Source organism: Camelus bactrianus, chromosome 5 (assembly GCF_048773025.1).
Source record: "Camelus bactrianus isolate YW-2024 breed Bactrian camel chromosome 5, ASM4877302v1, whole genome shotgun sequence".
In the NCBI taxonomy this organism is placed as follows: Eukaryota; Metazoa; Chordata; class Mammalia; order Artiodactyla; family Camelidae; genus Camelus; species Camelus bactrianus.
The window spans coordinates 61,921,840-61,945,434 of NC_133543.1; the positions used below are offsets into that span (position 1 = coordinate 61,921,840).

General features: G+C 36.2%; 1 protein-coding gene across 2 annotated transcripts in view; it reads right to left on the reverse strand.

The window, feature by feature from the left end:
- The window catches only part of FRZB (frizzled related protein), a 31,986-nt gene that overhangs the window by 4,248 nt on the left and 4,143 nt on the right, over nt 1–23,595 (reverse strand). For both annotated transcript variants that reach the window (XM_010960006.2, XM_045520419.2), the window contains exons 3-5: nt 19,089–19,136; nt 3,931–3,996; nt 353–557 (exon numbers count right to left, since the gene is read on the reverse strand). In XM_010960006.2, coding sequence (XP_010958308.1) covers nt 353–557; nt 3,931–3,996; nt 19,089–19,136 — 319 coding nt within the window. The remainder of the gene's footprint in view (nt 1–352; nt 558–3,930; nt 3,997–19,088; nt 19,137–23,595) is intronic.

The window sequence follows — 23,595 nt, forward strand, 5'->3', positions numbered from 1 at the left end:
AACACATTATTGAAAAACACAAGCAATTGGTGCCAAGAAAGACTTACTGTTTATACTAGAATAGGACAGCCAAGTTTTAGAACAGCAGTTCTTAACAATTTGGGAGTTACAGACCCCTTTAAGAACAAATGAGGTCATGACCCCTCTCCCCAAAAAACGCACACCTACAAATTTCACACATACTCTTTTCTATCCAATATATGAAATTGAAGGATCCAACTAAAAGCTATCTTTAGTCCCCCAGAAGGGAGGCAGATCCCAAAGTAAGAACCCCAGAGTAAGCTCTCCAGAGACAGGCAGTAAGGCTAGGACAGGCATAGAAATTGCTCTGAGTCCTTAAGGAGTGAATTACCTGGAGCGTTCCTCGTCTTCATAGCCCATGATGATATACTCCTCATTAACGTTAAGCGGAGGACACAGGCAGCCAGAGCTGGTGTAAAGGTTAACAGTGTCCCTTGGAATGTTCACCAGAGAAGCCTTTAAAATCTCCTTCACCTCCACTACCGCAGTCACGTCATGGCACTTGCTCTTTACTTCTTTAACTTTAGCCCGAATGACTGGATAAAAGAGAATAAAGCTGGGATGGTAACATCACACACAGTAGGCGTCCCATTCAGAAAAGACAAGGAGACTTCTTTCTAGTCAGTTCATATCCACTTGATGCTCAGTGAGTGCAGGGAAAAAGTCAGCCAGATATTTCTGCCTTTGACAGTAGTGAGTGACACACTACACAACACGCCTGCCCCTTTAAGGTTCAGCCCTGATCACCTTAGAATCTGCATGTACATTTATATTTGTGTGTGTATATGCACGTGTGTGTGCACATATTTCATTGTGAGAAACCATTTAGATCATCAAGGGTTGAGTGGATCTGGGTGTAATTTTCCTCCAGAATTTCGCTTCGGATGTGTACAGATGTATGTGTATATTTGGATGTACGTGTACAGCTTCAGTTGTTGCCAACAGGAATTTAAACTATATTAACTTCACTATATGTAAAGACCTAGCACTTTAAAATGCTTTGTTTCCTCGTCAGCATTCTTCTATCAGGTCTATTAATACTTTTCTAAAGAGTTAGGGTTTTCTTTGGTGTCATAAAGTAGTCCTGCTCCACAGTGTGCCCAAGCTGGTTCTGCAATCTTTCCACCTGCCTCCTCTGATCTCACTGGTCAGACATCAGCTCCTTTCTTCCTTTATTTCAGTAAATTTTTTATACTCTCCTTTATATATACTGCATTTTCTTTTAAAATAAACACTGACCCCACTCACGTGCTATGGAATATGGTCTAACTTGTCAATTGTATTAATCTACTTCTCTCAGTGGATATACTGGCACCCAACTTATAAGACTTGCCTTTACTTCTCAATATGAAGACAAATTGCCTTAAAAGTAATCAGTTCAGTTGCAAAATCAAAGTATTTGACTGAGAATATAGAAAGTACAGCTCTGTTGCTTTTCTGTATTTCTCTCCTTTGGAAGAGCCAAATTCTTTAGATTCCTACTTCTGGTAAATGAGCGAGATTTTTTTTTTAAGGGGGAGTTTGAAAAAGCCTAAGAAGCAAAAATATCAATTAGGAAGAAGTCAATGGCTTTCACCCAGGCACCCTCATTGCTCTAGTTCAACATCCACGGACGTTATAGAGAGGAAAACACAACATGTCCACATGAGTGTACTTTTTGAAAGCCTCTTAGGCACGTATCTGCAGACCACTTTCATCTGAGTCCCTTCCCACATATTTTAGGGGTTTTGGACTACAAAGGAAAAAGCAATCCACGAAATCTAAGTCCAGTTAATCAACCATTTCCCCCATCAATGCCCCAATTCCATACAGAAAGTTATTCAATAACATTCCACCAGTACAACACACATACAAATTAAGCTACTAATCCTAAAAACTTTAGGACAAAACCTCATTTCTGCTTCATAGGTATTTCAATCTTCAGAGAATTAGGTGTCTCAAGTATGAGAATTTATAGCAAACAAAATATAACTGCCCAGCTATCCCTGTTTGGTTTGATTTGTGAGTGAAGGAGTCCCTTTCTATTAGGGTTCTATTTTATTTTAACAAAAGATAAGGTTGCCCTTTTTGAAATGTCATTTGGGAGGATCAGATGATAGATTCACAGCCCGACTAGCAGAGATGTTTTGGTGTCCTGGCTTCTGTGAATGTGCTTCATAGCCTTCATCAACTATTAGAGATCAGTGAACTGTGCAAATGTTCTCAAACTAATGATTTATTTACCCAATGTGTCTACTATTTTCATTAGAAATTTTTAGCACATGTACCTACTCCAAAATAAATATCTCTCTACAAGACTTACTTTATTATTCAAGTAATTTTGTTAAAGCTCCAAGAGCTTTTAACTGAATTAATCTGAATGAAGCAGAGGATTTATCTGAATTATCAGTAGCTCCCATCCCCACTTTGTTTTCTCAGTAGACACATGCAGATATTTAAGAAATAAAAATCAACATATTTTAGAATTATAAGGTATTTTCTTTTCAGAGCTTTTGCCTCTGTATCATCATTTCAGAGCCTGCCTTAGCCAAAGAATCTCTAAGTAAGCCTCAGACGAGTGAAAATCCTTAAACTATAGGTAATCTGAGTATTATTTGGCTATGAGAAAGAAATTATCTTTTTCCATTGATAGTGATCTCTGTCCCATTTCCTGTTAAAATAGTCACTCAGCTACTTTGTGGAAGATTTTGTCTTTCCATGACTTGGAACCACCAGTATTTTATCTTTTTACAAAAATAGCAGCACTAACCATTGCAGCACTAAGAAAGTTGGATAAAGTAAAAATTGATAATGGGTAAAATCAATACAAACTGAACTAAAATTCCCCAGTACAAAATTTTTACTATGCTTTTTAAAATTATAACTGTATTTAAAAGTTCATAGAGCATTTTTCAATCTCACAAAGCTAATCTAAAAATTAGACTTCCCTTTCTTTATGATTTTTTCACATCAATTGTAGAGGAGGGGGTCCTCAGATGAGCAGCCAAGCATCTGACTTCTTAGGTAAACATAACATTTCAAGCTTGGAAAGTATGTCTACCATTGGCCAAGAGAAACTAGCTTCTTCTAAAGATGATTAAAAATAAATAATAGAAAATAAAAATTAATTCCATTGAGAAAAACTTCTGAATAATAAAGGAAGGACAAACTTAAATTCAATAATAAAATAAGGACAATAATACATCTCACAGAGCAGTTGAAAAAATTACATAAGATAGTGTGTGGAAACCACCTAACACAGTACCCGGCCCAGAGACAGCAGGCTTTTTCCTCCCCAGTTAAGTCTGTCAGCTATGTTTGGGTTGGTAGCTCTTCAATTAATATTTTGTTTATCAGAATGCCGTGTATCTAGGTCAAGCTAGATAACAAAACATTTCCTTAATGGAACACTAACAAATTCTGTGTTACTTTCCAACTCTGTAAATGTTTTCCATGCGACAAACTACTTGAAGAAATCAAGTTTGATTCTTTTAGCAATCTCTTATGCATTGATGTGCTCCTCTGTTCACCCCACTTACCGTTCACCCCAGTAAAACACAACTGATGACCCACTGCAGCTCCAAAGCCTCCTCAGCCTGTCAGAGAGAGGAGTCCCTCCCCTCTGTTTTGAAACGTATCTCCTGTGTACTTAATTGCGTGGTTCTAAGATGCCAGCAGTGCTGTCTGATACGCTTCAAAAAATTAAGCATTTGTTAAGAATTGTGCCCATATGAGACATGTTAATTATTTGGAACAGGGAGACTATGCTTTTAAAATTTGTCCTTGTTAATTTGTTTTTAAGCCTTATTTTTCAATTGCTGTATTCATTTACACACACACACACACACACACAACACACAAACACACACACAAACACACACCTCTTTCTTAGCCCAGCAGTTTATAGGTCAATGGTGAAGTTATCCTTACCATAGTTGTAATTGTTTCGGAAATAGGTCTTCTGTGTAGCTCTAATAGGTTTACATTTGCAGCGTTCTAAAAAATAGAACATTTTATCTATTATAAGCAAAATTTCAATATTAGCTAATGTAAACAAAAGAATTGTTTATGCACATTTTGTGGTAAGATTAAAGCCAAATTTGGTAGCAAGGAGGCTCCTAGGAATTCTATGTGTTTGATCTCTTTCTCCTGAAACAACATTCACATTTATTCTTTCTACAGAGCCTCTTATTCAGTGTCAATATGCTCATAAGTGCCTGGCCTCCAGCGTACCACCCAAATCCTAAGGAAAGATTGTTCTCCACCAAGCATGAGGAGAGCATGGCCCCTGAATCCTAAAAGAGACATGCTTAGTGCTTATGGCAGTAGAATCAATGCCTACTGAGAGGCAGCATAGGCTTATGCTCAGGTGACTGGTTTACCCCCGTGCAGGACCACGTGCATTTGTATACATTTTCCAGATTACACAGCATTCCCCCAAACATTAGTTTCTGGATCGAAAAGCAACTCAGTGAGAAAAGCAGGTATTATTATAACCCAGTGAACTTACTGAAGTTCTTAAGAAGAGAGAAGTGATCTCTTTTTTTATATTTTTTTTTTTTTAGTTTTTCATTTTTTAATTTTTAATTGAAGTATAAATTATTTACATTACATTAGTTTCAGGGGTACAACATAGTGATTCTCATGAGCACCGACTAGAGCAGAATAATTGCTATTTAACCCACTGGTATTTTTATACTTATGGGAAGAAATTACTATATACGTATTTTATTTTTTATTCTTCTTTTGCTCCTATTATTTTTTTTTAAATTATAATTGATTTACAATGTTATGTTTAAAAAGGTTTTTTTTTAACTTTTTTTTTTAATGGAGGAGGTACTGGGGATGGAACCCAGGACCTCGTCCATGCTAAGCACATGCTCTACCACTGAGCTATACCCACCCCATACATATTTTAAAATGAGAAGTTCCATGCATTTTAAATTTCTGGTGAATAGTGACCAGAACATATTTTCTATGTAATATAATACAGGTGTATGTAATAAAGGTTCCAGTTCTCTCAAAATGTTTCATGTGTAGGATAAATCATTTAACATCTTGGAGACTGGATTACTATATTGCTTATAGATTACTTAGCTGAGAAATATACATCATATCTACATCATAACCATGGTAAACTGCTAGTCATTGAAGTCAATATTAAAATAGAAGATAATACACAATTACCTTAGAAAGCATTTTATTTTGTGTAAAGATTTCTTTAAAATAGAAAGCTTCATTTAAAATGAAATGGCATGTGTTTCTTCTACTTGGACACAGAAAAAGGAAAAAAGAACACATGAATCACAGAAAAGAAGCCAACAAAAAATTTTTTTATTAAGAAGTGTTTATGTTAGCATGGAGACCAGGAAAAGGCAGAAGCTTTTGTTGACCATTTGACATTGTGTCTTCTCATCAAAACAAGTATCTCCAAGTTGAACTTAGAGATGACATGCTTTAAAGCAGTAGCCCCAAGGAGAGTAGCACCTTCACTACCAGCTTTCAGTTCTAGAAATAAGCCTCTCTACAGGGAACAGGAGCTGATCTTCAAAGCAAAGCGGCCAGTGCTGTTGTTCTTACCCGAGAAAGACGTGAGAATTTTCTCAGTGCTACACAAAGCCATTTCCTTGTTCTGCAGATAATTTTTAACACAATTTCTGTGGAAAAACAATCTCAGCCCAACAAACTGTAAGCGGTATCAGTGCTGGTTGCTATTTTGAAGAAGACGCCTAGAAAAATACTTTCTTATTAGCAAAACATTTATATTCCCACTTAAAATGGAATAGGGGGGATGGTATATCTCAAGCGGTAGAGTGCATGCTTAGCACTCAAGACATCCTGGGCTCGATCCCCAGTACCTCCTCCAAATATAAATAAATAAACCCAATTACCTCCCCTTCATTAAAAAAAAAAGAGTAAAATGGAATGGAAAGCTATCTAGTTCTATTGTACAGTTGTTTCATTTTGTACCAAAATGTTACACATTTTTAAAAGAGAGGTATTCTTGAGATGAGGCTACTTCTGAAAAAAATAAATGCCATGGTCTTTGATTTAAAAATTATCCTTACGCATACATAGATAATAGTCTTCTGCTTTCTGTCTATTTAAAAATAGATATCTACTCATTAGAAATAATGCGTGTAGATAAATGATCTACATATTTGTAATTCTTCAGAAACTTGCACATATGCTAATAAAAAATTATTGGCAAAAATACACCAGCTGTCACTGGATTAAGTCTAATGTGATGTTGTTACCATATAATTTTGCTTGAAGCATAAAAAAATGGATTCCACAAAACTTTCCAGGCAGAGATTTTTTTCAAAAAAAAATCGTATAATAATTTAGGAAGATTTCAAGTAGGTATTTCCACAACTATATGTACAACTAGATGTATTAGCTAAACTCCTTCCTAGTAGCTAATGACCTAAGCAATTATACTCTTGGGGCTAATTTTGTTCCTCCTGAATGCACCTGTTTTTCCTGCTGGCCTCAGAGGTAGCAATGCCATGCTATTATATGAGGCATTTTCTATGCTCCAATCCCTAGCTCTTGCTATAAGCAAATATCTGTCTAGTTGAAGTAACTAGTAGCTCAATAAAATAACAGAGTAATAAGAAGGAATGAAATTTTACATCCACAAGGCTCAAATACAGAACTTCCTTTCACTTATTTCCACTAATTCAACTCAAACATATTCATATCTGAGGGTATTCATCAACAGATCTGGAGGTTTATCCCTCTTCTAAATTATTTCTACTCACAGCTACATATATATTCCCCCAAACCCAAGAACTGGGAAATGGTTAAAAAAAGAAAAACATAGAGGGATACACTGCATGCATTATTGACTACATTTTTTTTGGCACCAGCCACTCTAAATCAGACTGCAATTGCTTATTTTTATTTATGACCAATAGTTGATTTCTCAGACTTTTTATTGGGCCAGTAGCAGCATCATCATATTGACTTTAATTCACTAATAATTTTTCCAAGAGTCTTCCTCTCCCAGCTTCCTAATGGCACAAGGTCTATTTTCCCCCTATAGTAGCAAAGTAAAATCTATTCTTCTACTAAGCTTTGCACAAAGACCATTAAATATTGATTTGCTTGCATTCCACTGCTGAGAAGAAAAACTTGTGAAGCAACTGCCTCGGTGTACTTATCTAAGGAAAAAATACGAAGAAGTTAGAGGAGCTGGCTGCAACAAAATAAATTAAGAAGTGGCAAAGAGTTCTTCAAAGGTCGGGAAGGTTTTAACATAAGCAATTCATTCCCCTTGAATTCAAAAATTAAATGTAACTCTCTGAATTGCAGAACAGCATCGGTGCCACATCCCACAAGCATCCACGGTGCACGGAGCACCAGGAAACTGTCTTGGGCAGCTCTCCATCATGTCCTCTAGCTGGGGTGTCTCAGCTACACTTCCAGAATCAATGGTCTCCTGCTTCCCTGCTAATGAAACTGAAAATTGTTTATTATCCGAGTATGAAGATGAGTTTACCACCCTAGAACAGGTAAGAGTCTGTTAACTTAGCCTGCCCAGTGCTCCACAGAGGCTGGTCTGCAGTTCACCACAGCTGCCCCACCGTGACTGAGCCACTAACAGCCCCGCTGTCACAACGCGGAGGCATCTTAGAAACATAATTCTGAGGTGAAAGCAATCACATCTTTCTTTATTCAGTTTTTCACTCATAAGAATCAGCTCATTTTTTGAAAACACATAGTCTTTTTTTTTAAAGGGTCATATGATTTTACAAGATCTAAAAATTGTAAGCACCTGACACAATTATGAAATTTGATACTCACTGGACCTTTACTATTTAATGCCACTTTGTTTGAGTTCAAGCTTAAGTGTGATACGCCTTTCTAACTAACCCTGACCTTTGTTTGAAGTTGACTTCTCCTGGGTCTCCTCCAGAGCTGTAAGACTATAATTAACTTTGGCATATTCCAAAACCGCTATAACCTTTCATGAACCATGACTTCGGAATATTACTATCTACTAGTGAATATTTTTCTGCTTTTTTTTTTTTTAAGGAAAAGATCTTAGATCTGTACTCAAGATTTATTGTCAGGGGGAGGGATATAGCTCAGGGATAGAGCACATGCTTAGCATGTACAAGCCTGGGTTCAATCCCCAGTACCTCTACTTAAAAAAAAGAAAAGAAAAGGCTTATTGTCAAAAAGTAGTGGGGAAAAAGAAAATACAATTCTATCTGTGTTACGATTTCTACTGCTCTTTCAAGACTGACTGTTTCTAATCAGATCAGAGTTTAAATAATTTTAATTTGTACCAAATGAACTATATGTTTTCTATTTGACCCTGGAAGCCCACTTGTCCACCTTCTCTCCATTTTAAGACACACTGGAGCAGACCATAACACATTTTAAAGCAGGTGTAAAAAAATAAAGTTTTATGATCCTTAAAGTTTTATGACTTCTTGACTAAGACCTAGATCTATATTTTCAACTGCCTGTAAGTGGTGTCCATGAGCATGTCTTAAGAAATTTGAAACATACATCCATATCCATCATGCAATAAACTTGTCTTTCTACAGAAATAGTGTTTTCTTACTCTACAACCCTGGGATATCCATGCTTCTCTAAATATGAGACAGGAAAGGAAAAGAAAACTAACACTTGTTGAACATTTTGAGTCACTTATATATTAATTCACTCATTCTACAAATATTTATCAGGCATCTGCTACATGTCAAGTTCTACGCCAGCATGTAGGGCACCTGATGGGCACTGCAGACAATCCAGAAAAGGATACAGACATTGAACAAATAATTACACACAAAATAATTTACTTTCATGTATAATACATGCTATGAAAGAAAAGTACAATGTGCAATGAGAACATACGACTTGATGACGTACACTAGTCTGGTCTTCAGAGTCCTCTGAGGAAATGACATTTAAGCTCGAAACCTGAAAGATGAGTTGCAGTTATCTAGGCAGGAACTACATCTTTATACATAAGACAGTGAAGAAGTCCATAAAAGAGACTGAGAGGGAGTCTCTAATGAGAGGGAAGAAATACAGGAGAGCGTGGAGTCAAAAAGCTGGAGGAAGATGGTGTTTCAAGGGAACAGGAGAGCTCTCTTTGAGGAGAGCACTCGCAAAACGCAAATGACTTAAGAGAGAAAGGGGTCCATTGAATTCAGTTGGCAAGAAGATGGGACCCTGAACAAAGGGGAGAATAGGACTCTGAAAGCCAGAGGGACACTCTATCCATCAACAAGAAGAAAAACAAGAGAGGGGTACTGAGGCTGCCAAGCTTATAAATCTGTTGGTGGGATGATGAGCAAGTTCCTTCTGAGGCTTTTACTTTCTCACTGGAGGATGAAGTCATCAGCTGTGGGGAATGAGGCGCTGAGAGAAGCTGGGTGTGGAAGAGTGAGGAGAAAAAAGTATAAAACAGTCATTTTATCGATGGAAAGGCAAATTTTCTAGAGAAAAAAGGTAGGATTGCTAGGCAATGTTGAGTGTGTATCTGAATTTTATTTTGAACTTAGAGTGAAACCAGCTGAGTAATTTTCTCCAGCAATGAGAGCTGAGAATTTGCCAAGGGAATATGCCAGAAGAAAAGACAGACAAGGGAGTTGAGGGTATTTTCAAGGGAATGATGATGTCAGTAGACCATGAAATCTCAGGTGTATATAGAGGTTAGGGGTGAACAATAATAGTAAGAGGTCTATGAAAATTAGGCAGTCCCAGTGGAGTAAAAGTTTCAGGAGTGATGGTACTAGAGCAAATCTGCTGGAGTGAAAAGAGATGGTAGCACAGAATGGGATACTCGCAATTCAGATTACAGAACTGGCACCAATGCTAGATGGCAAGGTACAGAATGTGCCCATGGATGTGGATGGCTGGGATAGGACAGATGAATAGGTGAGTGAAGTGAAGAAGTTGATGTACTAGATGGAAGATCTACTTTGTCATTGGAGTCATCAAAATGGCAACAGTGATGGATGCCAGTACACAACGTGTTCAGGGAGAGCTTCATGAAGGGTGGGCAATACATCATTTGGCCTTCCAGAATGTCAGTTTCACTACACTTCCAGGAAAAAAGAGATGGTGAAACATCCCTAGATTCCACCCCTAGGACCACTTTCTCTCTTCCCAAAATTACAAGTCATGAAATGGACATTTTATTGAAAATCTAGAGGATCTTATTCCTGGTACATTTAAAAAAAAAAAAACAAGAACAAAAACAAAAAGACAGAACCCGTATGTCTTGATCTCGATGAAAGAAAATTTTTAAACAGAACAACAATGTCTCTCTTGAAGAATCAGGAGCCAAGTTGATCTACATTGCTAAGTAGATCTGTACCGCTGAGACAGAGTCCAGAAAACACCATGTTTAAAAGGATGGACTGTTTAGAAAAATCCCATATGATATCACTTATAAGTGGAATCTTAAAACAAGGACACAAATGAACTACTTATTATTTATAACTTAGATGATTGATTTCTTGAATATGCATAAGCACATTTGACTGTCCTTTATGATTGGATTACTGCATTCTATTGATTCTTATTTTGTGGTTGCTTTATTCCTTTGATAACTATGCACGTTTAAAAACCTAAAGCTCTAAACTGTTCTTAGAAACAATGAACAGTACATATATGTAAATTTTTAAATATATGTACAGTATATTGTATATATGTATTTACATGCAATATATTGTATATGTGCAGTCAAAATGTAACAATTCTACCCAATAAAACTGAAAAATGAAAAAAAATTTTTTTAAAGGATAGACTTTTATTTTCAGGCACAGCTGGGTTTGAAGCTCAGATCTATCTCTTACTACTTATGTGACTTTCAATATCTAAAAAGTGGTATCTTGCAGAGTTACTGAGAGAATTAACAGAGATAATACACATAAAATGCTTTTCACAGTACTGGGCACAGCATGCCCCATAAATGTCAGACTTAATTATGCACAAGATTCACTGGGAATCCCAATCCATCATTTGTAAAGACCATTTAATAAGCAAGAGAAGCAATATTTTCTCAAGGCTCCTGGCCACCTACAGAACTGTGGGGCTGACTAAAAGTAAGCACAAGCAATCAGATTTTTTTTTAAACAGTGCCTGACTGTGCTGTTCTGACTCAGGTACCCCAAGCTAATTTCTGTTCTGATGTAGGGAGTCCATTTGAACTATCAAGTACACATCCAAAATTTGAAGCATCAAGCTTAGCAAGCCAAAATAATCCTATATGTGGCCTTTCTAATAAATATTATGGTGTTAAAGAGTATGGTTAAGTGATGAAGGGCACATGGGTTTCAATCCCAGCTCTGTCCCTTCCTAGTTATGTGGCCTTGGGCAAGTTACAAAACCTATTTCTAAACTAATGCTGACCACCCCATAGGGCTATGGTAAAAATTTAAAGAGTAAGTCATATGCAGAATTTGACAGAGCCTGGTACTTAATCATTCATTAGATGTTAACTAGTACTAGTAGTAGTAATATATAAACCAACCAAAAAGAGCTGAAAATATTTTATGCAAATTCAAGAGCCATTTATGAAATAGAAGAGATAATTTCCTAACCACAAAAGAATCATCTATAAGTTTCAGGATAAAAATTCGCTAAATTTTCCCTAGAGATAGATACTTAATTTCGATGTATTTCATTTAGTTTGGGAAGAACTGTACAAAAAAAGAAGAGAATTTAGTAATCATATTGGTATTATGCCCACACAAAGACATACTATACCATAATAAAAAAGGATGAAATGATACGTAAAACTAAATGGGTAAATTGCAAACACATTGAGATTTGTTTTGCAAAAACAAAAGCAGCCATTCACAAAAGAGTATGTACTGCATGAGTCCATTCCCATAAAGCTGAAGAAAAAATAACATTAATCCGGGGTAATAAAATCAGACCTGTGCTTGCCTCATAGTGGGGTGGGTGATTGGCTCGGCACAAGGGAATTCTCAGGGGTGATGGAAATGTTCTTTATCTTGATCTGGGTGATAGCTACATGAGTGTATACATTTGTCAGAATTCAGAGTGGCATGCACCTAAGAATTGTGCATTTTACTGTAAGCAAATTACCATTAACATAAAAATTCATACTTATGTGAATTCCTTTCATTTTTCCATAAATTAAAGTATGCTGTGACTTAGTAGCTGTTCATGATGTGTTTAAAATAATATTTATTTCCTAAACATATACATGGGGCAAAGAATACCATACTAGATTTTATTTTGGATTAGAGCAGTATGTGGAAAATGCAATGAAGTTGATTGGTGAATTTTTAGGGAATATAGTAAGGCTTTAAAAAGCAAAAATAACATTTGTTCAATTTAGCTGAAGAAACAAACCTCAACTATTGTAATAAAGGTCTCAATTCCTAGTAATTTATTTGCTCCTTGTAAAAGGGAAGTGGTTAAGATTGAGGGAACTAACACTATATTAATAAGAAAACAAAATTCAGCTTATTCCTTTACAATTTAGGTCTTCAGAAATATTGAATAAACTGCCTTTCAGAACTGGATCCAAGGGTCATTTAGGATATACAAAATACAGAGAATCAATGCCATATGCCTGTTTTCTCCTGTGAGATCAGGAGTGTCAGTTTGGGGATGTACAGGCCACTCTAAAGAGATCAATTAACAGAAAAACAGAGAGGGCTTCACAGTCTTTCGGAACATCATGTATCTGTTCAATTCCAAGTGCACAGGAAAGAGGTGGACAAAGAGGGAGTGCAGTCAGCTGCTCACTCCTTCATTCCGTGCCCTTGACGTGTGGTACCCCTGGTACAGGAGGTGGTCATTACATTTGTGATGAGGGAAGTGTATGGCTCAGTGGTAGAGTGTGTGCTTAGCATGCATGAGGTCCTGGGTTCAATCCTCCATTAAAAAAAAATAAGTAAATAAATAAACAAATCTAATTACCTCCCCCCTTCAAAAAATAAATAAATCCATTTTTAAAACTATTTTAAAATGTAAGCATGTAAACTGACAAAAAATAAAGTTGAAAACAAAAAAAAATTTTTTTTTTAAATTTGTGAATAAATGGTGGGTGAATGGACTGTGTAAACTAAGCAGTTTGTGTTGAGGATCTGGGAAAACAGTGGTGCCACATACTAAAAAGCTGCCAGGAGTAAATTTTTAATGAAAAGATAATTATTGCAAATGTCGTATTTAAAGGACAAGTAGGCTGCCCAGATAGAGATGTTTATTGAAGGAGAAGTGTGAACTCTCCCTGGGGGAGCGATCAGAGCTGTCATGGGAGTGATGCGTAAGCCCAAGTAGCCGGATGGACTGGAGCAGGAAGAAGTCCTTGTAAGGAGGAGCAGAGGCCAAGCACAGAGCCCTGGGGAATGGCCACAACTGAGGCACAGGAGGAGGAGGACTAGGACAACTTGGGTAATAACTCAGGGAGAAAAATGCTTAGGAATAGTATTTATCAAAAATATCCACCACTGCAAAGTAATGGGGAAAAGCACATATTTGCAAGCTACTGTGTAATTATAAAAATACTATTTTTACCTATCCTAAATTGTTTTCAATAAAGATAGAAGTTGTCACAAGTTAATTCAGCCTCTGTAGTCAGTAAACATTTGCACCAAAGGAATAAAACTAGATTCCTTCTCAAAATTAGTAGAAAAGCCAAAGGGGAGGAAATAAGTTTGGAGAAGGAAAGAGAGAGAATGGATCTATACTACCCAAGCTAGGCAGTGGTCATCTCAGTAAAAGGTGGGGGGGGGGGGTGCCGGGGCAGGCCTGGCAGGTGCAGGCAATCAGGAATCTCCAGTTACTCAGCTGCAGAGAGGAGTTTCACTGAAGCACCTCTGAAAAAGGGCCAGGAAGGCGTTAGTGAAAACTGGGGTAGCGTACCCAACTTCCACCAGCAGGTACTACTCATGTTTCCCTGACACGAAAATATATCAGAAATACATATCAGAACTCACAGGTCAATATAATCTCGCAGGTCAATATAATTTTATATTAGAAAACAGACCCAGAATAATTAGGTTACGTAATGTGGTTATGCTCAAAAACAAATCAGTGTCAGAATTGACCAACTGTATCTTCTCTTTGGGGAAATTTGTGTTTTTCAAATATAAAAGCTCATCAACTGGTCACCATCACAAAGTAGATAACTGGGGGGATACTTTTTCAGAATTGTTTTTAATAAACAACACATCTTTTCATTACACCATGTGAATACCTGCCTTAATTTTCTGTGTTGATTTGACAGGCCAAGTGACTCGGCAGACTAGAACTAAGATTGTTTTTCTCCATATTCCATGTTATGAAAACTAGAAAGGATGTACTCTTCATTATGATGGTGGGTTTACAACAACAAAACACACTCATGAGTTGGAAGCTGCTCAGATAGTCATTATCTCCAAAAAGAGAAGACTGTTAAGCTTTGAGGCAAAGAATAAATTAACTGGAGTGAAAGAATTTCTTTTCCAAATTCCAGAAAGAAACAGCCTGACACTTTTGAAAACGGGGTTATGAGGCTTACATTGTTTTTATATCTTTCTCATTTCCTGCTTTATCATAATCAGCCTCAGCTGTTGCATTACTCCAAAGCACAAAATTCTGAATGTAAAGAAATTTTGTTTTCTCCTTGGAACACATGACTTTGTCCATGTGTTTCTTCCACAAGCAGAATGAGCTTGGTTTTGCCTGCTTGTTAGTTTGTTTTCATCACTCCCATTGTACCAGGGGACAGGAAAACATTTATAAAAGAGGAACAGAAACACTGAACCCAGGAACACTGTATTCATTCTAGGTAGTTTGTACACATTGAACTATTTTTGTATATTATTTATAGTGTCATTACTGTCTTCTTTTCTCTTTCACATGTTGAAGTGTTGTATTATTCTAAGCATAAGTTCTGGGTAAATGGATAGCACATGCATATACTTAGACTGCAATTTTGACTCACCGATTGTACTATCGCACAAATGAGCTTTCTAGTTGGTTTTGAACAAACATAATAGTAGCAGTGAGCCTTAAAATAGCACCACTACTGGACACTAGTGATTTCCAACTGATTTTATGACACTATAGGAAAATTCTCAACTACATTAAGAAGGCAACAAAATAATTCTAAATAAATCATTTTAACTCACTTGTGTTTTTTAAAAGATAAATGTTGGCTGGGGTACCTTTAGTGCACACTGCCTCATGTCAAAACTTGTCACTCTGATAAGAGTCAGTGGAAATCAACAGTAAAAACTGTTCCAATCTAGTGAAAATTGATGTTTCAAATTTATTTGCAGCTTAATAAAATAAAGGTTCCACTTCCACGTATAAGACACTTTACAAGACAGTACATACAGACTTAAATCACTGCAAGTTACTATTTCCAGAAAGTGAAAAAGAAGTATATAGTAACTAATTGGAGTTGTAATGTTCTTGTAGAAACAAATGCAGCATTAGCCACAGTAAAAAACCAAAAAGCAAAAAAAAAAAACTAGAAACAACAAAAATGTCCAGGAACATTAAATGAATAAATGAAGTGTGTTATAGTCATATGGTGGAATACTATATAGCAATGAAAATGTAAAAGCACTGCTATACACAGCATAATGAAGAACAAAGGAAGCCACACATAAACCATATATAGTAGGATTCCATACATAGAAGTTCAAAATCAGGTAAAATTAATCCATGCTGTTAAAATTTCTGCTAGTGGTTACCTTTGGGAAGAAGGGTAAAAGTAGTAATTTGGAAGAGGCACAGGGAAGCTTCTGGCATGTGGGTAATGGTATCTATCTTGATCTGTACAATGATTACAAAAGAGTGTGTACTTTATGAAAATACTACTAGGCTGCATGCTTATGATTTGTGCCTTCTCTGCACATATGCTATACTTCATTTAAGGGTTTATCTTATGTAAACCTGGAGTAAATAGAGGGAGGGCATAGTTCAGTGGCAGAGTGTGTGCCTAGCATGCACAAGGTCCTGGGTTCAATCCGCAGTACTTCCACTAAAACTAACTAACTAAATAAGTAAGAACACCCTCCCCCCAAAAAAAGAGCTGGAGTAAATAAACTCCATCTCATCTCTCCCACTGAACACAGTTATAAAACAGAATGCATGAAGCAGCTACTTATGGACCCTAAAAAGTAAATAGTAGCAGGAAGTCTGAGAAAGAAGCCCAGTACCATCAAACTGGTAGTGGGTTTGTCATTCTCTCCACCTCTTATACCTCCCAGACTGGTTTCAACACAGCCTGGAAGCAGACATCATGTAGACACGAGCACTCTAGGAAAAGCCCTCTAGTTCCAATTCAGGAAGTGGGAAAAGGGTCTCCTAATACTCCATTTTCTTCAATCCCATCTCTGAAGCAATCCTGGGCCAGAGATGGCACCACTGGCTGCTGCAGGGGAAGTCCTCAGAAGCCTACAATGCTGATGGAGGAGAACCTTCCTTTCTGATTGGATGACACATGGTATCAGGGTATTGGGGGAAACCTCCACTGCTTCGTCCTCCACCACTTGGCCCCTGATACAGAAGTCCCAGGAATTATATCACAGAATGTTGCCACCATAACTTCTCTAAAAGAAGTATAAAGGAAGGTCTTCAGACACAAGGGAAATGATACCAGAAGGAAGCCTAGAACATCAGGAAAGAAGGAAGAACAACAGAAATTACAAACATCTGTATAAATGCAGTAGGCTATTTATTTCCTCTTGAGTTGTTTAAAACATATTTGATATTTGAAAGAAACATTAATGGTTGAAAGAGAAAATACAACATTATCTCATGGGAACATTTATATATCACACAGACACATACATGAGTGTGTCTGTGTGTGTACACACATGATGATGAGTGAGAGAGAGAGATGCATTCACATAACCCAAGAAAAAGCTAGAATACAGGAAACAGAAATGAAAAAAGAAAGAAAAAAACAGAACAAATAATAAAAGGGTGGCTCTAAACACAAACTTACAATAATTACAATAGATGTAAATTGTCTAAACATACTAATCAAAAGACAAAGATTGACAGAAAGGACAAAATCAACCAACAAGAAAAAACAACTATATGATGTCTAGAAGAAATGTATTTAAAACATAATGATATAAATATGTTAAAAGTAAAAAGATAGAAAAAGATACACCTTGCAAACACTACTCAAAAGAAAACTGGAGTGGTTATATTAATGTCAAACAAAATAGACTTTAGAGCAGAGAAAATTACCAGAGATAAATAGGAACATTACATCATAAAAGGGTCAGTTCACCAATAGACATAAAAATATTAAAAGTGTATACACCAAGTAATACCACCTTTGACTGCATGGAACAAAACTGACAGCTGAAGAGAGATACAGAAAAGTCCATGATATTTAGACTTAAACACTTCTCTCACAGTGGTCGATAGATCTAGTAGATAGAAAACCATCAAGAACATAAAGGAACTAAGCAAAAGTGTCACTCAACAAATCTAATTGACATTTAAAGAATATTCTATTCAACAACACCAAAATAGATATTTTCTAAATGCTCATGAAACATTCATCAAGATAGATCATACCCTGGGTCATACTATAATAAATCTTAATACATTTAAAAGAATTAAAGTCATATAGAATATATTCTCTAACCATAATGAAATTAGAACAAAAATTAATAACACAAAGAGAACAGGAAAACCTCCAAACAGCAGCAAATTTAACAGGATGATACTAAATAATGCATGAATCACAGAAGTAGTCTCAACAGAAATGATAAAATATTTTGAACCAAAGAAAAATCAAAATAAAACCTATCAAAGTTTGTAAGATGCAACTAAAGCCATTCTTAGATGGATAGTCATAGCATTAAATTATTATATTAGAAAGAAGAAAAGTTTCAAACCGTAATTTAAGTTTTTACCTTAAGAAACTAGAAAATAAAATAAAATAAAAACAGCAGCAAAATAAATCCAAAGCAAGGAGTAAGAAGGAAATACTAACGAGCAGCAATCAATAAAAATGAAAACAGAAAAACAGAAAAATCAGTAAAACTACAAGATGGGTCTTTAAATCCAGAATTTATAAAGAATTGTCAAAACTCAATTGTATGAACATAGTCCAATTTAAAATGGGCAAAAGACTTGAACAGACACTTCAAGAAAAAGAATATAAACGGATGTCAAATAAGCCCATGAGAAGATGTTCAATATCATTAACCATTAGGAAAATACAAATTAAAACCATGATAGGACATCACTACACACCTATTAAAAATGGCTAATTTAAAAAAAAAAAAACAAAAACAAAACCAGGTGGGAGAAAGGATGCAGAGCAACTGGAACTCTTAAATATTGCTAATGCAAAATTGAACAGCCATTTTAGAAAAAGCTGGGCAGTTTTTTTTAAATAAAGTTAAATATATCCTTACCATTTAACCCAGTAGTACTATACCTAGATTTTACCCTAGAGAAATGAAAACTTATGTTTATACAAAAACCTCTACACAAATGTTTATAATAGCTCTATCTATGATTGCCAAAAACTGGAAATAACCCAAATATCATTCAAGACATAAATAGATAAACAAATGGTAATACATCCAAGTAATAAAATATTCAGCAACAAAAAGGAATGACTATTGACACATGCAAAAACTTGGATGAATCTTAAAGGCATTTTGCTGAGTGAAAGAAGCCAATATCCAAAGGTTACACACTGTCATTCCATATATATGACAATCTCAAAAAGACAGAACCATAGCAATGAAGAGCAGATCAGTGATTGTAGTGGTTAAGAGTGGGAGAAGCTTGTAATGATAAGAAGATACCATGAGGGAGGGTTTGCTTTTTTTTTTTTTTTTTTTTTGAGGTAATGGAACTGTCCTGTATTCTGATTGTAGTGGTGGTTACACAAAACTATACATGTGTTAAAATTTATAGAACTACATGCCGAAAGAAAAGATCAAATTTTACCATGTTAACTTTTTAAATAAAATACAAATAAAGAAGTCCTTTTATAAGTTTACTTTAAAAATGTATGACACAAACTTCCCCAGATAAGATCTGAGTACCTAGGTGACATCAAAGTCTAATCTGACCACAAATGAAAACCAGGAAGTTAGTGATGTACTCACCACTGCTCGCCCCTCTACAGTTTCCATTACTGGAATCCATAGGAAAATCTGAAAGTGGGTGATGGAATAAAGTGAGAATCATAACATACTCCTTATCACTTCAAGAACTCCCATATTAAAATCTAATTCAGTCACAGGCTGATTTGGGAAAGAACCCTGATGTCTCAAGGAAATTGATTCTTACCAGTGTTGTGAGGCTGGCACTCTACCATTTGTAGGTCAAATAAGGACACGATGTATTCTCTCATGTCATTAAACCTTAACGTCCTTTTTTGAATCCTCATCAACTGTGCATACTATTTCAGGATTTAGTAAACAAAGTTTCTGAGTTTCACAGAACTTGTGAATTATGAGCGCCCTCTAACAATAAAGCCCATGCTCATGTTCAGTACTCACCCAGCATCTGTTTCTTGATGACTCAAAGAACTAAATTACAGCTCTTCAACAGACAGATGTATCACACTTTTCTGGCATACATTTTAATTCTTAGTGCTTAAGGAAAACATGCAGAGAGCATTCTTGTGCTCTTTGTTAACTGCAGACTAGCAGAAAGGAAGCCTACCATCCAGGGATACTCAAGCCAGTGCAATTAACAGACATAGTAATAACTGGAAATTGCCATTGACTCTTTTCATGATCCCCTAATCCCAGAAAATGGTAAAATGATAAATGGTAATGAAAATGGTAATTATATAAAGTCTTTCTGGGCTCTAGTTAAGAAAGTACCCTCTTAGGAATAACACTGAGCACCTAGCAAAGCACCATGCTGTATCCAATTATAGATTCTTCCTGACGCTTCAACTCAGTACTCTTACATGAGAGCTTTACATGTGTATTAACACTTTATGTCAAACGAGTTTAATGCCTCTGTTTATCCAAATAGAAAATAACATTCTTCCTCTGTCCTTTTTCTTCATAGGTCACATCATGAATAAATTAAACAAGGAGGGTAATACCATTTTAGAACAATAGCACCCAAAATTACAATTAATGAATTACTTTCCCTGGCTTAGTAATCATCACCTGGTATTTTAATAGCTATATCCTAGGAAAGATAGCAGTCACCAAATAAAAAATAGATAAGCAGACAACAAATATGTGATTCTAAAATGTTTGGTTCCATTAAGGTCAGATAATGTGAATTTAACTGCTTTTTCTATTCAAAGACTTTACTCATCATAAATATATCCAAATATTAAAGTAATATGCCAATAGTTTTTCTATTCCTGAAAAAGCCTAGTAATCATGTGATACTCTGCATATGATTTATATAAAAATGATCTCTCTGTAAATTAAAAAATCATATCGATCCACATTTAAAATAATTGTTTAATGTCGAAAGGTTGAAATAAAAATGAAAAATACAATCCTTCGCTTGGAAAAAGAAAACCTCTTTGCATTAGCTGAACCTAGGAGATTGGTTTTCTTTTTTTATTCTTATTCAGAGGAAAACATTTCTACACTTTTTAAAGTGCTTAGACATCAACTGTCAGAATTATAAGAGAGAAAACCAAAGTTTTCTGATCATAAATAATTCCAAAAAAGGTTCCAGAAAGTTAAATTTAGGAATCCTAACAAAATTATCCTAAATTAAAATAGTAGGTATTATTAGTAGGTCTTATGGCCCAAGGATTTCAGGTCGGAGTCATAGAGGTTTCCAGAAGAGTTCTAAAGGAGCTGTTCTAAAGGAGGAAGGGAGGGTTTTCCAAATAGAGAAGAGCAAAGGCATGGGGGTGAGAAAGCACAGCTCTCATCAAGGGACCTGACCGTCTTCCGGTGGGGCTCAACAGAGCGCTGTAAGCGGAGGGGGAGAAAACTAGAAAGGCAGGAAGGCATGAGATCATGAAGGCTAGAGGCAGATACCAAAGGATTGTAAACAACAGATTTGTGCTTCAGAAAGATCGCCCCATTGGAATGTGGAGGGGTAACACTGGAGGTAAGCAAGCCAATTATCATTCTGTCTCCATAATCCATGTAGGAAATGGTGAGGCCCAAAGAAAGAAAGTAGCGTTAGAGAAGAAGGGAAGGGAATTGGCTTCAGAGTGGATCTAATGGCACTTGTTACCTACTGAATGTGGAGGGTAAAGAAAAGGGTGGAAGAAAGTCTGAGTCCCAGGCCTGGAATATGGATGCGGTGGTGCCTCTGAACAACCTAGAGAATACTGGAATAGGCATAGGAAGGTAAGGAAGTGATGCGTTCACTCTGGGGTCTGGTGAGACGGAGGGGCAAATGGTTAGCCAGGAGAATCTGGAATGCATGTTCTCTACTGTCTCAGAAGCCCAGGGAAGCACTTAGCTCTTATGTCTTGGAATCCTTTCTCCAGGGCTTCCCCTTATTCTCTTAAGCCCTGTATAAATGGGCTTTTGAAATATAATGAAAAAAACTTGTTCCTTTAACTGCAATCTGATGGTCAAAAGACACAGATATGCTATAAAATTAGAATCACTTAGTTCTTCGTAGAAGAGGGAGCATAGCTTAGAACAGGTTCCGGTATGAATCGTCTATTAATAGCTTTATGAACTTGGTTCACTTAATTAACTTCACTATATGCCTCAGCTTCCCTTTCTGCAGATAATACTAGTACCAACCATGTAGTTATTATGAGAGTTAAAAAATCAATATGCATTACACAGAACAGCATCTGGAACATATTATGCGTCGTTAGTTCTTATTCTGTGGCTGCTGATGATTCCTGTCCTGAGAATGACATGTCCTGTCATCATGTTGCTGTTGCTTTACCATTTGTCATTCACTTCACATGAATATTTCTTTTGTTCTTCACAATCCCAATGTTAATGTCAAATGACTTGCTCAAAGTACACCATTAATGGCCACTCTGGGATCCCAAACAAGGACCTATAACTCTAAAACTAATTTTCTTTAAACTGGGGGCATATAGCCAATTCTTAATCATTCAAAACTAAGTATGTATATGGTGGTTGTTGGTCTCTTTCAATACACCTAGTAGGAAGAGAAGGAACAGATATAACGTCATCAATTTTGTTATTTATAGCAAATAACTATTTGGAATTTTGTGGGAACAAGATAAAAAATGAACTATTAAAATCAGATTTGGAGACTATGTAAGATTCCATTACCACTGATAATTGCATTAGCTATAAATGGAATTCAATCACATTCTGGGATATACTCCCCTACCCCTTCCAGAGTGCCTTTCAATATTTTACACCATGAAGGATCTTTAGAATCATGTTTTCTCTCTAGTTTTAATTAAAAATTTCCATTTCTCCTTTCCGTTCCACTTTCCTCTTCATATCACACTAAATAATTCTTCCTTCTTGGTATTTGGCCTCTCAAATATTTGTAGATCTAGGCTAAAGAAAAGGCTGCCTGTTCCCAGAAAGTGGAGAAATGATTAAACAGCAGTCCATGCATGTGAAAGTTGGCGCAGCGCAGCCCAGTGAGAAAAGGCTGGGAGAAATGTGTGCAGCAAAAGCTGGGATGACAACAAAACCCAGCAATGACTGAGGAATGATTATAAAGCCCCTGGCATGGCAAACCACAGGGGCTGTAGAAATAGCTGTTAAATATCATACCATAAATTTTCTTACATTCTCCATGTCTACATTTCTGAGATAAACTATTTGTAATTAATAGACATTCATCAGACTCATTCTTCCCTTCCTATTGCTCCCAAAGGGATTTGTTCTTGAACCTGAGATCCAGGCTGATCTGTGCAAAATGAAATATTAAGTATTTTAAATACATATTAAATATGTATTCAGAAGAAATGAGATCTGCTTTTCCAGTTAGTTCTCAGTGTGTGAAGCTTGTTTCCCAGAGCTGAACTGATACAAGTTCTAGGCTGTATCTGCATTTACCAAAAGACCATGTTTGTTCAAAGAAAACAAAACAAAAAAGAAATCAATTTGAATAACAATGATAATAACAGTGAAATAACAAGAGCAATGTCAGCAATTTGTGAAGGACTTACTACTATGTACCAGACACTACAGATGCTGTTTAATTTCATCATCAGTGTGCCCTTGGGACGTAGGTGGTATTGTCCCCAGTTACAAATTAGAAACCTTTCAACTGGAGAGGTTATATAATTCCCCCACAGTAACAGTTGATACAAGGTAGAGTCAAGATTCAACACCTGGTCTGCCCCACTCCAAGCACTTTACTCACCATACAATATTAAAGATTTCACTAAATGTCATAATTAACCAGCAGAATGACTAAATTGAACTGAATTCTCCAATAAAGCAGATAAGGAAGTTGTATGTGTGGCCACAACTCTATAGTAAAATATAAACTGTGGAAAGATAAATGTAATGTAAATTTATTCATAATGGTCAGGAAGATATGATCTTTCTTTATGAAAATATGCTTGCCCTTAATATTTAAAAGCAAACAGTAGTTCAAAGCAATACCCCATTTCAATAAGATTTTGCTTTGTAAAAATGTCCTAAACTTGTTGGTGGAGTCATAATGTACCACGAGGGAACAGATCTGTGTGAATGGTAGGATCTGAAAAATCCT